General features: G+C 49.0%; 1 protein-coding gene across 7 annotated transcripts in view; it reads left to right on the top strand.

Annotated features, from left to right (window-relative positions):
• Nucleotides 1-12,284: 12,284 nt before the first annotated feature.
• Nucleotides 12,285-16,159, top strand: part of LOC126574071 (serine/threonine-protein kinase PRP4 homolog) — a 6,447-nt gene continuing 2,572 nt past the window's right edge. For all 7 annotated transcript variants that reach the window (XR_007608208.1, XR_007608206.1, XR_007608207.1 and 4 more), the window contains exons 1-6: nucleotides 12,285-12,405; nucleotides 12,477-14,043; nucleotides 14,131-14,732; nucleotides 14,820-14,928; nucleotides 15,000-15,536; nucleotides 16,079-16,159. The exon at nucleotides 16,079-16,159 is cut by the window's right edge. Coding sequence is in view for 1 of the 7 variants with exons in the window: in XM_050234015.1 (XP_050089972.1) it covers nucleotides 12,386-12,405; nucleotides 12,477-14,043; nucleotides 14,131-14,732; nucleotides 14,820-14,928; nucleotides 15,000-15,536; nucleotides 16,079-16,159 (2,916 nt within the window). In the remaining 6 variants the exon portion in view is untranslated. The remainder of the gene's footprint in view (nucleotides 12,406-12,476; nucleotides 14,044-14,130; nucleotides 14,733-14,819; nucleotides 14,929-14,999; nucleotides 15,537-16,078) is intronic.

Below are 16,159 nucleotides of genomic sequence, written 5' to 3'. Positions count from 1 at the left end.
GCTGGCTAACGATGCTGGGTTGTGTTTATTTTGTTTCTTTCGAACCAGGTTCAGTACCGGAACAACTAGGCCCCATTTCGGTCGGGGAACCATGGCGAAAGGTGATCCAAAATCATCAGAAAATCCTTTTACCGTTGTGTGATAACGAAAGGGCACAGTTGTTTGCCGTTTTTTCCCCCTTTAGTATTGCGATCGAGTTTTCCCAACACACAGAGCAGCAGCACCACAGATAGAGAGAGAGAGAAAAAGAAAATATTCCTTTTCAGCAAATAGTTTTCCGCACTCCATCAGACACCCCAGGAACCCCTCTCTCCCTTTTTTATTGTTGATTTTTTGGTTGATCCTGTTGCTGTATTCATGGAAAACGGCCACCACCGCGGGATTCCGTTAGTACTCAACTCACATACCACAACCCCCACCCCGTATTTACCGATCGATTCCGATGTGCACAGCAATCATCAAAAGGCCGTAAAAACGAAGAAGAAGAAAAAAGAAATCGAACGAAAAGAAAGGACACGATCCGCGCAGCATAATAATGATGGCCAAACACGAAGGCCATCCTGCCGGCATGCTGGAGAGAGCGCATGCTTCTTGAGATACACCGCGAACGTGTATTCCGTTAAAGCATCAAAACCGATTCCGATTGCGAGTGCACCGACTGAAAGGGTTCAATCATCAATAGCGGAATAAGGGGCTTCTGTTGTGCTCAAACGGTGCTCATTGATTCCTGGCCCCCCACGTGCTTCATAATGGTGGAGAGAGAAGGAGAAGGAAGGCGAAGAAATCACTTTGCTGCTGCTGCTGCCACTGCTTTAATGTTGTTTATTGTCGCGAATGGATTTATACGACGCTAGTTACGAGAAGGGCCATCGACCATCGTCCGGTGATCGTTGGCAAAAGGTGGAGCTTGGCCCGGGGGGGTCGGCCTAGTGGACAGGTGCGCGTGACATTGCGAAGCCCAACTGTCGGTCGCACGCACGCACAAACCTGTTTAGGGTGCTGTTTCTTCTCATTAAGAATCGAATAAACTAAAAGGGACGAACAACGTTTACCAAACAACGGTAGCCCCATGGTTGATGACGTTCATGAAGATGATGATGATGATGATGATGATGATGATGAGTAATGATAGATGAAACGTGCTTCATGCGCCTCCAAGGGGGCCACGGACCATCGATTTATGCTCCCGGACAAGATTGGAATATTTTACTTTCCGGGAGTCCGAAGGAAGCGATTCCCAGCATGATAAGCATTTCACTCTCAATTTGTTCCGCTGGCGCATTGCCTGTAATTTGCAATGAATGGTGTGACATCGGGGGACTATTTATTGTTTCATTTTCATTCACCGTAAATCGCACAAACAGACGAATCATTTCGCTATCACGAGGAGCTTATCAAATCAAACTGAGAACAGAACGTCTCAGAACGGGATCAGTGCCCAGAGTGCCCGGGGGCGGATGGCACAAAAACCAATTGTGGTGTCCGTGTTGGCATTAAATATCGCTTTACATTTGATTGTCCCACCCTCCACTCCCCTCCCACGACATCAATCTTCGGCCACGGGGCCTGACCTGGTGCGAAATCTCCGCCGACAGCTAATCGGGTGAATGGCGGATGGTCTAATGATCGGTTGACAAGAAGGCGTCAGTGGCGCCGATCGGCCGGCCGGCCGGCCGGCCGGTGACGAATGCCGTACGGTTTGGAGCGTTGCTCGTCTTTCGTTTGTCATCCTCGTCGCCAGGATGTGCATGAATAATGAAAAAACTTTCCCTCTGCACTGTTGGTCTTTGGCTTTCGCGCGGCAATGGTGGCGGTAGGGTAGATGTGAATCGGCAAAACGGAAATGGCAAACGGACCGGCGACCGATGCTCGCCGAAACAAATGAACTTCGGGTCATGAGAAATTGGATTTTTGCATTGACCGTCCAGTGGTCCAGTGGTGGTGGAAGGGGAGGTGAAGCTAGGTAGCGAGACGAAGTGCGAGACAAATTTCATCACGCAATTAAACATCTGATCTGAACGAGGACACCGCGCCACCGTCAAGTGATGCTAATCTTTTGCCACTTTGAAGTTGACCCAAGCGCTAGGCGTGCGCCCTTTTTCACGGGCGAATGGCAATCGTCTCTTGGACTCGTGGATCTTTCTCTTTTATTGACCAAAAAGCTTCTTAAATCGGCCGATTGGCTCGCGGTTCCGCTCTGTAGGTCAAGACTGACGAGAAGGCTGCAACTTTAACTCATAGCTCGGACCATGACGCTTTGGCGGTGGACAAGTCAAACGTTGTTACACAAATTCAATCCGTACTGTAACCGGGACCTAATGTACACCCGCCGGTTGGTTGATGTTGTACTCAGGACACTAAGCCCTGAGACTTGAGCCTTAAATGGTCGGGCAATTTGTCCAGGAACAGCGAAGCGAAGATCGGTGAAGGAAAATTGAATAATTAGATTTTGTCCGCCACCCGGGAAGGAGCAATTTAAGTTTCTGCTCGTGGACGCCCGTCTTTCTCTCTCTCTCTCTCCCGTTTCTAGTGGACTTGAAGTCGCGGACGCGGACCGTCGCATCGATTGCCGGAAACATTGTGTAAGCTTTAACCGCCGCGGTGCCCCAGCCAACGATGATGAGGGATGCAAATGGATTCCCCGGTGCTTAGGTGTGTATAAGGTGCCTCCGTTTACCGCTTGACGAGCGCGCGCGCGCGTTACCGAGCGGCCATTTTAAGCATCCAACTTGAGGGCTGCTCACTCGCTCGCTCGTCTCGATGGATCAAAGTGGGCCAAGGGCCACATTGTTTACTTAAGTCGTCTGCCATCGTTTATTCCGCCGGTTTCGTTTCTTCAGTGGGCTGCGGAAGGACGAGTACTTTTTGGGGGGGGGGAAGGGGGGGGGGGTGGCGATACTTTTTGCACATCTCATCTCGTCGTCGTCGTCGGCATGATTGCATTGTTGAAGCTGTAATGGTATCGAGAGGGCGAGCAGAGCTTATCACGTTCGCCATCGATCGCTTTCGCGCTCGAATGGCGACAGGATTAGAGCGACGGAAAGGTGGAGAAAAGTAAACTTCTTGGCCCCCGGAATACAATGGATCCTTGGAGCATGGATGGTGCCACTTCGCATGACGATTGTCGCCGTGCTGGTGGCGTGGCGTGCGCCCTACAGGTTCCAGGACATTTGACGTGGCGGCCAAGGGGCGTACCAGTGTGGGACCGGGTGAAAGCCGATCAAGCAAACTGATCTGGAAGGGATTAGGCATGACATCGAGCACTACCACCCCGTCCCCCCCCCCTCCCCGACCGCGTCGAGGATTCCGATGGAATCACTCTTTAAGCGAGACCGTTCACCACATTGACAAAGGGATTGAACCGACCACCAAAAGTCAATATCCGGACCATGTATGGGCTTCCGCTTAATGCTCGCTCGCACCGGAAAATGAAGGAGATTTTCCATTTTTCACGCTCAGCTGGTGGAATGAATGGTTGGCTCCAGTCATCCGCACCCGGGGGCCTAATGGGCGAAACGTGTAGGTGGCGGCTCTCGCCGGCGGGTATGATTGCGTAGGTCGTGTGGTTATGTAGTGTACCAGCGAGACACAGATAGAGTGTATGATGTGTCCGCAGGTGGGCATGCCCCGTGATTGAACGTTGAACAGGACCCCGGTGGTTGACCATCCGCTCCGCCGACAACTGATATGTGCTGTCATGGTGGCGTCGATGACAGACCACGGTCATTGCCATCCTGTGAGGCGTTTTATGAGCACCGCAGGCATCTTATGGACACATTCGCTCGCTCGCTCACTCGCTGGTCAGCATTTCTTCTTATAGAAACTCGATAACTGCCAAACCGGCTGCCAAAGTGGTTGCGAAAAGGGAGTGGTAGTGTCCAAATACCCATGCCAACGGACTCTCGCATGAAGGACCTCGTGACAATGATCCTTTTCCAGGTACTTCACAGGGCTAATGCATCAAAATAGGAGCAGCATAACGTTCAAACACCTGCATAACTTTCTAATACGTCCCAGCGATTGATGTGGTGAGTCCATTGTCATCTTCGTTTAATGAAATGAATTCTGAATAAAATAGTTTGCACAAACCACATGGTTATCAGGACATCATTGTTGGAATGCCTGTCACCGCAACCTCTTCACTCTGAAAACCTTGCCGTTTCCTTTGTATTCTGTGAGGCCACAAGGTGCATATGTTTGATAAGGACTGCATACCATTGTACCAAATGCCAATTATGATAGTGATGTGAGTACAATCTGAAAATAATTGGACCCTTGGTCACCATTTCGGAGAGGCAGCAGAGGGATATTGCAACAGAGCAGAACAGTAGCACACACTCTGTTTGCGGGTTCCATTGAGTGGTCCGGTGACATGCGGTATTACGAAACAATCACAACACACAATGCTGCTTGCTGTTTTGGTGAGGTGTCGCACAGTCTCCTATTCACCGGTCAGCAAACGTCATTCATATGCTGCTGAAGGCACCACAAGCACGTTACCGAAACGATTGCACTGGCCTCTTGGTGGCTGCAAACGTTGCTCTTGCAGTGAGCGACAACGAGGACGAGAAGCCAGCCAGGCCCTTGGCAACAACTTTCCAGTACGTCATATCCTTCGATTCGGATAAAACCCGGACCGCAGCATAAACACAGAATCAGCTGGAAGAGCCCAGGGAACGCAAACTCTCGTCACGGATTGAAGGCAGCAGACGCGAACGTATCGATTGCAGCACACCGCAGGTCTATACCGTCCGTCCGTCCGCTATACCGGTGCGAAAGATATCTGTTTCAAGTGATGGCGTTCCACGTGTGCATCTCATCGCGCATCAAAACCGACCACGAATCTCGACCATTTCACTCGCGTCTGCTTCCCAAAAATACCATTGGACGGTGGCGAAGGAAATGAAAATGCTATCGTAAAGGCGGCCGCCTGTCTGTTGGCGGAGGGCGACTGTAGTTCGTCGAATGTGTATGCTTCACCTCGGCCCACGATGTTTGGGTTAATAAAATTGAAACACATACCGTCCAGGGAAGAGCTGTTAGCGAGCAAATGCCACAGCCATGAAATGGAAAGCCGTTACATGCGCGCACATGTCGATTGCCGTACCGTGAACGGTAATGAAACGGCCCTTCAAGGTGCTTCTGGAATGGCTGAAGGACATCCTCTGCCGGAGTGCTTCGCTGGAGTGCTCGGGAAAATGGGCCAGCACATCAAACGTGGCTCACCGACACAGTTGCCGGCGGTGGCGATTCAGCACTTGGTGAATAGACTGGCATTAATTAAAATGTTTAAAAACCACACACCATACACGCGCATTCTCACCAGCAGTAGCAGAGTCCTCAATGACATGATAGAATAGAATTGATTGCGATTGCAGCTTCAGCACACTGCATCGCTCAATCACCTGTCAGTTTTATCGACATTTAACAGCCCGGCCAGACCGATGGTGGACAGTTTAATGATGGCCTTTTCACCCTAATCAACCATAAAATGGTCCATTACGGGCTGGCGGGACAGGCGGACGGACGGACGGACTGGTGTGAGGTGACTAATACTAATAAATTGTTTCAACTCGCATTCACACATGAGCGAGGCTCAGGTTTTACTCAAATTGCCTAGCGCAGCCGTGGCACATAATTCACTAACTGGCAGGCTTTATCTTTCCACAACGTGCATAACGGATCCACGGGACGGCCGTGGATGGCGTGTGCTAAGCGTTATGCTACTTGCTTTTGTATGCTCGCTGACCTGTTTGTTTTTCTTCAAATTTATTTTAATTACCTACGCGTCTGGCGAACCAGCGGATACAGACACATTTACACACAGGGTCCTCAAAGCAGCATTCGCAGGCACAGGATTACACTCGGTTTGCCGGCTGTCCAGGTCCGCTACCGGGGGCTGCTTATGCTTTGAGTGAGTCAATGTTTGTTGCCGCTCGCTGGTACGGGGCACAGCATACAGCATGAACAAATACATGTGGCCTCGTGTTTCCTCTCATTTTCCATCTCCTTTTCTTTTTCTTTGTCGTCATGTTTAAACATACAGCATACTACACAGCTCAACATAATGCGCTGCCTGGTACACGTGTCAGTGCGTCAGGCACTGGGCCGTGGGTTCAACCCCAACACCGGAGGGCTTAAAGTGAGCTCACAACAACTCGGTTGTCGCAGCTAGAGGGGTAAAGGCTTAACAAGCTACTTAGCTCGCTGTCTGAACAGCGGTTATCAGGACCGACCGTTTGTCAGCAAGTCGGCAAGCTGTCTGTTTAACTCGCATGTTCTATTGTTTTACATCTGGCACCACAACTCGTCGAGTGAATTTGCGATTTTGTTTTTAAATGGTTCTTTTCGCAACATTTATAGCAACATCAACAAGGGATCAGCGTTCCATGTCATCAATCAAACGCTGGTGGCGAGATGCATTTTTAATGTGTATGCTCTGCCGGATGCTAATCCATCGATGGTCGGATGTTGCGAAAGCTATTAGGACAGACAATCGACAATGCTCATCAGGAGGAATAGTAGCAGCAGCACCAGCAAATAAATTGTAAGCCTGAACCTACTAGAAGGCTCCACAGATGTTTCGCTGTGCCTTTAAAGAGAACATTAAATAGGGACTCCATTATCTGCGAACAGAGATACCAAGCGCACCTGCACCTGACAAAGCACCCAGGGCTTGACAACGTGAATATTGGAATCTTGAGTATTATATACAATGAACGGAACACGCGACTAAGAAATAAGATCCACTTATGGAATATGATTTTCACTGCACAGAAATTTTTGTTTCCTCAAGAAAGAATTACGCATGTATTTTTTTCCTTGTAGTATGAAGTTGGTGGTTTGTTACAGCAATTCAATTTTTAAATTTTCAATCAACACCAATCAAGCAAATAAAATTTAATGTTCAAATTTCGATATCAATCTGGAATACAATAAAAATCAATTCATCGATGGTAAACGACAGCGTTCTATGTTTATTTTATTCTTTGCATACGTTGGACATGAAGATTGATTGAATATGTGCAATGGCAGTATTGGTCGAAAAATTGAATGAAGAAACATTTTTCAACATTTCCACATTCACCACATAATAGAGTTTGAGATCCCTAGGTTATTTACTCGTTTGAATTACGATTAAAAACCTTTGAAATTTACCGGCTACCTGGCGCCTCCATCATCGGTTTTTTGGCAGCGGAGCTAAATCATTTCGTTTTATCCAGCACGGCGACCGGTTTTGGAATTGCTTTTACCACAAATGCGACCAAACGATTGAATAGATTCACTTATTACTACTGATATTATTCTTTCCTGTCCAAAATAAACCCCCGCCCGTTCACAGACAGAGCGAAGTCGGTCGGGAAAACAAGAGATTAATAAAAAAAGATTGCTTGTTTATTATATTAATGGAGTTGTGAATTTGGGCACTAGATAAGCGATGTTATCCTCTTGATAAAAATTGAGCTAAAGAATAAACACGATTGCTTCGTCACAATCTTCGGGAATGGAATCATTACCTTGCAAAAATAAACAATTATTTTCCTTATCAAATTCCAACACTGACACGTCCAAGTATTACCAAGTTACCCCAGTACATCAATATACACATATGCGGTCGTAGATTCATGAATTCATACAAAATAATTCCCATCAAATCACGAGATACTGTTACAAAGGGTCGAATATGTTTGCAGACCAATCATGACTAAAAATTTAAAAAAATCAGTCAGTTAATAACGACAACAGAAATGTAATTACTGTCGACCCAAGGGAGACCACTTTGCAAGTGTGCTGTAAGTAGCGCACATCCCGCTGGCACACACAGGCCACACGGTGATGCCACTTGAAGTTGGCACTCGTTAAATAATTAAACGATTCCATTGATCGCACAAAGCTATTAGCTAGTGCTGCATGCGAATCGGTGTGATAAATCCTTGACCGGCTTCTTGCCCTCACGATGATGGCGCCACGGGGATTTGTGGTGGCAAAAAGAAAGGGATTGGAAAAAAAGGAACAAAGGCCCGCCCCTGGCAGGACTGGCAGTAGCCAATGAAGTTATGCAGCAAACATCAGCAATAATGCGCTCCCCTCACGCCCCAATCAGCTCAGTAACCGCGAACCGCACATGGTGAGCACATGAGGCAAGCATGCAACCGACACGGGATACGGATATGTACGTGCGATGCTCACGTTGCATGCCAGCCTGTGTGGATGCAATCTTCCACCGTCAGCAGAGCATAATGATGAGCTTTGACTTCACTGCTGCACCACTTCGTGGGCGGCACTTTTCCGCCTGACATCCTGAAAGTACCAAGTACGAGCCCTCTCTCTCTCTCTCTCGCTCTCTCTGCCTGTCTCTCCAGCCAACACTTACGCTCTCTTTCTCCTTTCGCGATTTGTTCCTCGCTCCTTGGGTTGACTGCTGGTTCCCGGTTTTCCTGGAACTCCTGCTCCAAACACACACTCACGGAGACACACGCGCGCCAACACAAGCGATATGGCAAATTATGGAAAACTATGCATGTAATCGCTTCGTCTGCTTCCTTGAGCCACCACCTACCGTTTCACTTTCCACGCGCAGCACACAGACACACACCGCGGATCACTGACGGGACACCGATTTGGAACCGATATTATGGGCGGCATGCAACCACCATCCGACCACACCACACAGCGCAAGGATGATAATAATTTCCCTAAATATGCTGCACTTTGTTATGTTAGGCCACGATGGCCATGACACTAACGATGATGATGATGATGATGAAGAATTCGCGAGTGAACCGCGAATGTAGCCGAGAGTATCGGATATTATCGGATGCACGGGCGCGTACGAAACCTTCGGCCAAATCACAACATTGTGGTCACCACGGCATTCAGATCACACTGGATGAGCGCACACACGCGCACTACTGGATGGCACAAGGTAATACCACCCGGGAGCAATCCATTTTGGGAAGCTAATTTATTACTCGCAGCTTGGAGGTGGGGCGGTGGCGGGGTAGACACAACAACAATCCCTGTGTTCCGGGAACTCGCGACTCGAGGCTCACTGAACCTTAACTTTTACTGTTTTGCTCACTGCCACCGCAACGCTATGCCTGTGGCCATGTGGCCAACATAAACTCCAACGACAAGTGCCGGTCGCTCCGGTCTGGTGGACACTAGCACGACGCCGTCGTAGTCGTCGTCCGTTGTCGTGTTTGTTGTTGTTGATTTTGGGCACACTACACACAGCAACACTGCACACGCTCGACCACTCGCTGCAAGCTACTTCGAAAGACTGAATGAAATCAGTAACCGTGAGCGGAGTTTTAGCTTTCCCGCGGTGCTCTAGGGCGTGCGAATGGGCGCGAATGGGCGGTGTGCACGGCGTGCGCTACTAGGCGCCTCCATCGGGATGGCACGAGGACGCTCGGCACGGGCTGTTGCTCGGGCGAACATCTGTTTCCGTTCCCCCGAAGACACAGAGAACAAGAGAGAGCGCAAGAGAGAGCAAGAGAGTGTGAGAGAGAGAGAGAGAGAGAGAGAGAGTGGTGAAGAGAAACTTTACGAATCTTATCGAATGGACACCAGAAGGTGTGGATGTTGTTGAAGCGAAAACAAAAAAACAATATCACGATGGCCACACGCAGTTCACCGCAGAAGATTCAATGCCATTCCATCGACCTCAGAGAAGAATCAGCAGAAATAAACGACCGAAACGTGGTGTAGCGAAGGGGCGAGCGGTAGAGAGAGTCGGGGAGAGAGAGAGAGAGCACCGAAAAGAGAGAAGAAGTAGCGAATGGAATGCCATGCTTCCCGTCGGATGTTTGTTTACTTTCGGCCCACACCGTCGGGCCAGTACCGGATGGCTGGCCGTTCGGAACGGACCCTGCCGGAGGTTGCTGGTGCTACTGTTGTTGTTCACCGCTATAACACAACGACACCGCGGTGGCGCTATCAATTCGCGTAACTTTTTAATGGAACAACAATATCAACCCGGACTATGCTCAACCGGCCCGTGCACATGGTAGCAACTTGGTTGCGCTCGCACCCCGGAAACCCCGATGGTGTTGTTTTAGTCGAGTTTTGTATCCATCTTATTGCTCGGTTTTGTGGTGGGACTTGTAGCTCGCAATCGACTCGCTCGAGGATTAACCTTGCCACGGCTGACCGACGTTTGAGGTTGTTGTTGTTGTTGAGATGCTGTTCAAGATGGCTGTTAATTGAGTCAGATAATTAGCTGGACGAGTAATCAAATACCCGGCAGTGAAAGTAAGGAGACTCCTCCTTTCCTAGGAACTCGTTGGCCATCTCAAAGCACCCTACGGTGGCGCCGGTGCTCATGCCAATCATATAATGTATAAATAAATTAACGAAAAACCATTGCCCGTGTCACCTTCGAGTGAACGGCAAACAGTTGGATGTAGATAATTATGTTCAAACTAATCTTCCGCCAGACAGAAGCCGCACCAGCCACGAAATCGTCCATATGACGCTGCGCTACTTGGAACGCTCGCTATAATTTATGGTAATTTTTTGCTGGAATTTCAAAGCGGGAGAAATTTGTCTGAGTGTTTTTTTCCCCGAAGCAAACGAAGGTTAAAAATAATAAAGTAGGATAATTATTTCGGTTTGAGTCATTCCGCAACGATGTTCCGGCAGATTTTCAATGGGTTCCGGCTTTTTGTGCGTTCCTATAGCGTAGTGAACGACGTCGTGCACGTGGCTGCGCATGACCTGTGCGGTTGTAAATGATTTTCCTTGGAAGCTCGAAAGAGAAGTCGGATATGGGCTAAAATTAAAGGCACCATCCTAAATGATCATCGCTGTAACCGCACACCGGACCAGATCCCCGTGGCCACTTGTTGCTTGGTGGTCGTAATTGGACCTGTCTTTAATTTCACTTTAATTCATTTATTATACAGCGTCATTTTGCACCCATGTTGTGCCATAGATGAATGTTGATTTACCTTGCAGGCATCAGCTAGAGATCTGCCTTTTTGGATACAATTGTTGGTGGGGTAGCACTAAACAGAAGAGGCATATTCCGAACCACACGAGCGAGCTCGACTGGATGCTGTTCCAGTGTTCTCCATCACAATTGACAGCGCAGAAAATGTATTCATTATTGCTTTGGGGAATTTCACTGCCGAAGCATGCGGTACCGTTCATCGAGCCATCTTAAAGGGCCTGCAAGCGACGAGAGTTATGAATAATGTGATTCCAAAAATAATTCAAACGCCTCTCCGGAGTTTCCGTTCGATTAAAATTATCAAAATTGGGCAAAGGGAGTGATAGTTGAGCTGGAATGATTTTTTTGAACCGGGCTAAAGAGGAAGGAACTTCCCTAAAAGTGGGTCTGGCGGGATATCGATTAAGTTGCACTACGAGCATACTTTTGAAGGCCAGATTACTTTATTCAATTGTAGGCTTATCTTATCAGGAATCCACTTCTCTCGCTTCCTATACGTGCAGCAATCAATGCCTAAATGTTGTATTTAAGAGTAATGATGTTTATTTGATGATGATGATGATGATGATGAGCAATATTTGTTTTCTGGCGGCGCTTTCGTATTCGTATATTATTCGTATTTTCCTTTCTGTTCTTTAACTATTCTCCATGTTATACAAAGTTACTTTAAGTCAGGGGTCTCAAACTCATATAGGCACGCGGGCCGCAGAGGACAATATCAGCAAAGCAGTGGGCCGCAGTTGTAGGAATCCGCGAGTCCGCGGGCCGCACCATTATGAGGTGAATGTTGAAATGTTGAGAATTTTTTTTCTTTTTTCAATTTTTCGTACGTTATTGTCATTGTAGATGTAACACAAATCTTTAATTCCAACCCTCGCATTAAAAAAAATGACAAAAATCATACAATTAATGACCAAATACATCTAAAATATATTCTGCGGATGTGGCCGCGGGCCGCACAAAATAGATTGGCGGGCCACATGCGGCCCGCGGGCCGCGAGTTTGAGACCACTGCTTTAAGTAAATAATCGTGTGTTCTAGGTGAAAAAGTTAGCATATCTATTTTCAGTTTTCAAATGAAAACGTTGAGCACAAGATTTGATCAAACAATTTTCTATAATTTCTGTTAAAATACGCGAATTATGCCATTAAATTACTTGTAATCGGTAGATTTTAGTGCATAAAAAATCTGAGTTTTTCGTTCCGTTCACGTATTTCGTATTTTTCCCCGGTCGTTTACCAACAATCTGGCAGCACTTCTTTTATCGTTTTGGTCAAATATCGTTTTCCAATCGTTTTATCGTTTTATGTTTTCCAATCGTCGTATTCGTTGGCGCGGGGCAGCGTAAAATCGCGAACAAGCAAAGTTTTCATCGAAAAGCAGTGACCTTGTGGCTTATTTCTGTGGTTGACTACAATCGTGCAACGATGACTACGCGGGAAGTGATGTAAGTAGTGCGCTCGACGGCCGGAAGAAGCCCCGAACGGAGATTTATTTTCTCCGTCCACCCTCTTTCAGCCAAATCGCGTCGGATGACAGTGGGACGGCGGAGGACGAGCAGCAAAGCCCCCCGACCAGCAGGAGCGATCCCAGCAAACATGGGAGCAGCTCGCGGAAACACAAAAAACATAAGCGCCACAAGAAATCCTCCAAGACGGACAAGGCGGAGAAGCTGTACAAAGCCAAAAAGCACAAAAAACACAAGCGAAAGCATCGCGAGGAGGATGACGCCGAGGATGATAGTGCGTCGGATGTGGTGGAACTGGCGCGGAACGGTTCAAAAGCGGCCGAAGGGCGTAGCAAATCGGCTGCCACCGACGGAACGACGTCGAAACGGCGTAGCCCTTCGGTAAGCGACGGCGAGGAGGGGCATAGTTCCGATGTAGGTCGGGAGAGGGACCGGGTGCGATCGAAGAACAACAACGGCAGTGTGCGGACGGTGGTGGTTGAGAAACGCAAGGGCCACATATCGACGGATCCGGACAAACTAGTGCATCTGTTGACGCAGGAACTCGAGAAGCGCAAAGAGGACGTCGTATCGGTGGAGAGCGAAAGCGAAGGCAGCGCCGTGGAAGATGCACCCAGCCCGGACGTAGCGGTCATCGAAGACGATGAGCTCAATCTAGAGGAGCTGATGCGCCAGAAGGCACTGCTCCAGGCACGGTTGGGTGAGTATGCGAGTGATGAGGAAGAAGCCGACGGACGCAACAGATCCTCCCGGTCGGTACCGGTCAAGAAAGCGAAAGTCGATGGTCAAGCTGATGGCGTGATAACGATAATCGACGGAGACTCGACCCCGGACGATGCGGATCAGCCGGCCCGGAAAGCGTCGGCTGGTGGCACGAACCGTGCCTCTCGTGGCACCAAACATGACCAATCGGCCAGCAGTGGCACCGGTAGAAGCTTAAATGAATCCGACAAGCGGATGAAAGAGCAACAGCAGGACCGCGGTTCGAAACACGCTGAACGTGAACGGGAACGCGATCGTGAGCGTGCCCGGGATGAGCGACGTAATCGAGAGGAGGACAACTACAAGCGGCGCATGGCGGAGGAAAGGTTCGAACGAGAGAAGGCCCGCGAACGGGAACGCGATCGAGTGGATAGGGACCGAGCGAGAGCACGTCAACGGGATCAACGTGATCGTTCGGTGGAACGGTATCGAGATCGTCGAGGCTATTCTCCGCGGCTCGATCGTGATCGTGGTCGTGGTGGTCCCGGTGCGATGGCAGGACGCGATCGGTTCCAGCGGGGCCGCAGCCGTGATCGTGAGTTGGTGCGCGGTGGTCCAGGTCGTTTTGACCGAGAACGGGACCGTGATCGTGGTTGGGATGTAAGGGATCGCGATCGTAATAATCGCGGTTGGCAGCGGAATGGGCGCGATGGCCGCGGTGATGGTGGTGGTCGTGGAGGTAAGGCCAATCGTAAGGCGGAAGACGATCGATTTAAGGACTCGCTCAGCGAGGGTCTTAAGCAGCACAAGGACTCGAGCAGCGACAGTGAAATCGCGGACATCGATATCGACGATGAGGAGGACGAAGAGAAGATCATCGAGAAGCGGCGTAAGGAGCGGGAGGCGTTGCTTAAGGTACGTTGGCCAGTGTTCGATGTCACGTTGTACGGCGTGCTTGCTAACGGCCATTTCCTGTTTGTGGGGCTTGTGTTCTTTTTTCAGAAACTGGGCGCGGTAAATGAAGATAGCAACACGGGCACGGAGGCGATGGAACCGCCGGAACTGCGTCAACTGAGTGCTGCCAGTGCGGGACCGGCCTCGCGGAACGAATCACCCGGCAACAGTCAGGATGCGACGATCGAAATCGATCATTCGGACGATGACCGGTCTGATCAGTCGCTCACCCCACCGATACCGAGCGAGCGCAAGGATCTGATGGAACAGGTAGAACGTAAGCTGAAAGAACCCATCGATGCATCGAAAGACCTGGACAGGCAGAGTAAGGAACCGAAACATACTGCGAAGGAAAATGCTAAACGTCCCGAATGGGACATGTTTGCCGAACAGGACATCGACTCCAACTTCGACTCACCCGGCACGGTGGTGGGCGGGAGCCGGCAGGCGCTCGAGAATCCAGCCCTCACGGACAACTGGGACGACGCGGAAGGCTACTATCGTGTCCGGATCGGTGAGGTGCTCGACAACCGGTACGTGGTCGCCAACTACACCGGCCAGGGTGTGTTCAGTACGGTCGTGAAGGCACGCGATCAGGCTCGCGGCAGTGCTTTCGTCGCTGTGAAGATCATCCGGAACAACGAGATCATGTAAGTGCTGGGAAACGTGGCCACACGCCCGCTGGGGCTCATACTGGGGGTTGTCGTTCATTAACAGTGGCTCATTCTTTTATCTAGGCATAAAACGGGACTACGGGAGTTGGAGATTCTGAAGAAACTGAACGATGCTGATCCCACGGATCGCTATCACTGTCTACGTTTGTATCGACACTTCTTTCACAAACAGGTACGATTGCCAAGCAAGTCACTCATCTTTTGTTTAGCTTACTTATGAGTTCCTTTGCTTTTATCTTGCAGCATCTGTGCATGGTGCTGGAACCACTGTCAATGAATCTGCGCGAAGTGCTGAAAAAGTACGGCAAAAATGTCGGTCTACACATCAAAGCAGTGCGCAGCTATACGCAGCAGTTGCTACTAGCGCTGAAGCTGCTGAAAAAGACCGGCATCCTGCATGCCGACATCAAGCCGGACAATATTCTCGTGAACGAAAACAATCTCGTGCTGAAGCTGTGCGATTTCGGGTCCGCTTCATCGATCACCGATAACGAAATTACTCCCTATCTCGTGTCACGCTTCTACCGTGCACCGGAGATCATACTCGGGCTCCCGTACGACTACGGTATCGATATGTGGTCGGCCGGTTGCTCGATCTACGAGCTGTACACCGGCAAGATACTGTTCAGCGGCCAGTCCAACAATCAGATGCTGAAGGTGTTCATGGATCTCAAGGGCAAGATTCCGAACAAGCTGATACGGAAGGGTCAGTTTAAGGATCAGCACTTTGATCAGAACTGTAATTTCCTGTCGCACGAGATCGATAAAATCACCGAACGGGTAAGTGTTCCGCGGAAAACAGGGGCTTGTTATAGAATAACATTTGGGGTTGATTCGGGATCTTTTTTAAGATACATTCATCATCAACGGCCCTTGGCGTAGTCTGTAGGTTTCCTAGAACCTTTAAATGCCGTTATTCTGCATTATTTTGAAAGCGTTGAAATCTTTTCAACTCGAAACACATTCTCGATTATGGTGATGGTAACGTTTTTTAGCTTCCAATCGAAAACAAGCTCCATGGAGGTCCTCCCTTGAAATAATGTACATCAATAGTCGAGAAGAGAACGAGAAGTCTGTCAAAACTTTTGATATTATTGTTAGTCTATTGTTATGGTGCCTCAGAGATGTACATAATCTTTCGTATGACTTCACAGACATCCATATTTAGTGCTGTATTGAACAGGGCAGACTGAAAAGGCCTGCTTTTGAAGCATCGATCATCGTTCTGTTGCCAGTAATTAACGTATTTCTCGTTTTGCTCTTGTTGCTTTTTCCCCCCTTTCTTGCCTCGCGTGGCTGTTGTATTTTGGTCCATTTTTTAGGAAAAGATTGTTGTCGTATCGATGATAAAGGCGACCCGGGACTTGCAGCAGGAGCTGATAGCAGGACAGAATCTACCCGAC

This window comes from Anopheles aquasalis, chromosome 3 (assembly GCF_943734665.1).
Source record: "Anopheles aquasalis chromosome 3, idAnoAquaMG_Q_19, whole genome shotgun sequence".
NCBI lineage: Eukaryota > Metazoa > Arthropoda > Insecta > Diptera > Culicidae > Anopheles > Anopheles aquasalis.
The sequence above is the reverse complement of the archived record's forward strand: the minus strand, read 5'-3'. Positions and strand labels throughout refer to the sequence as shown.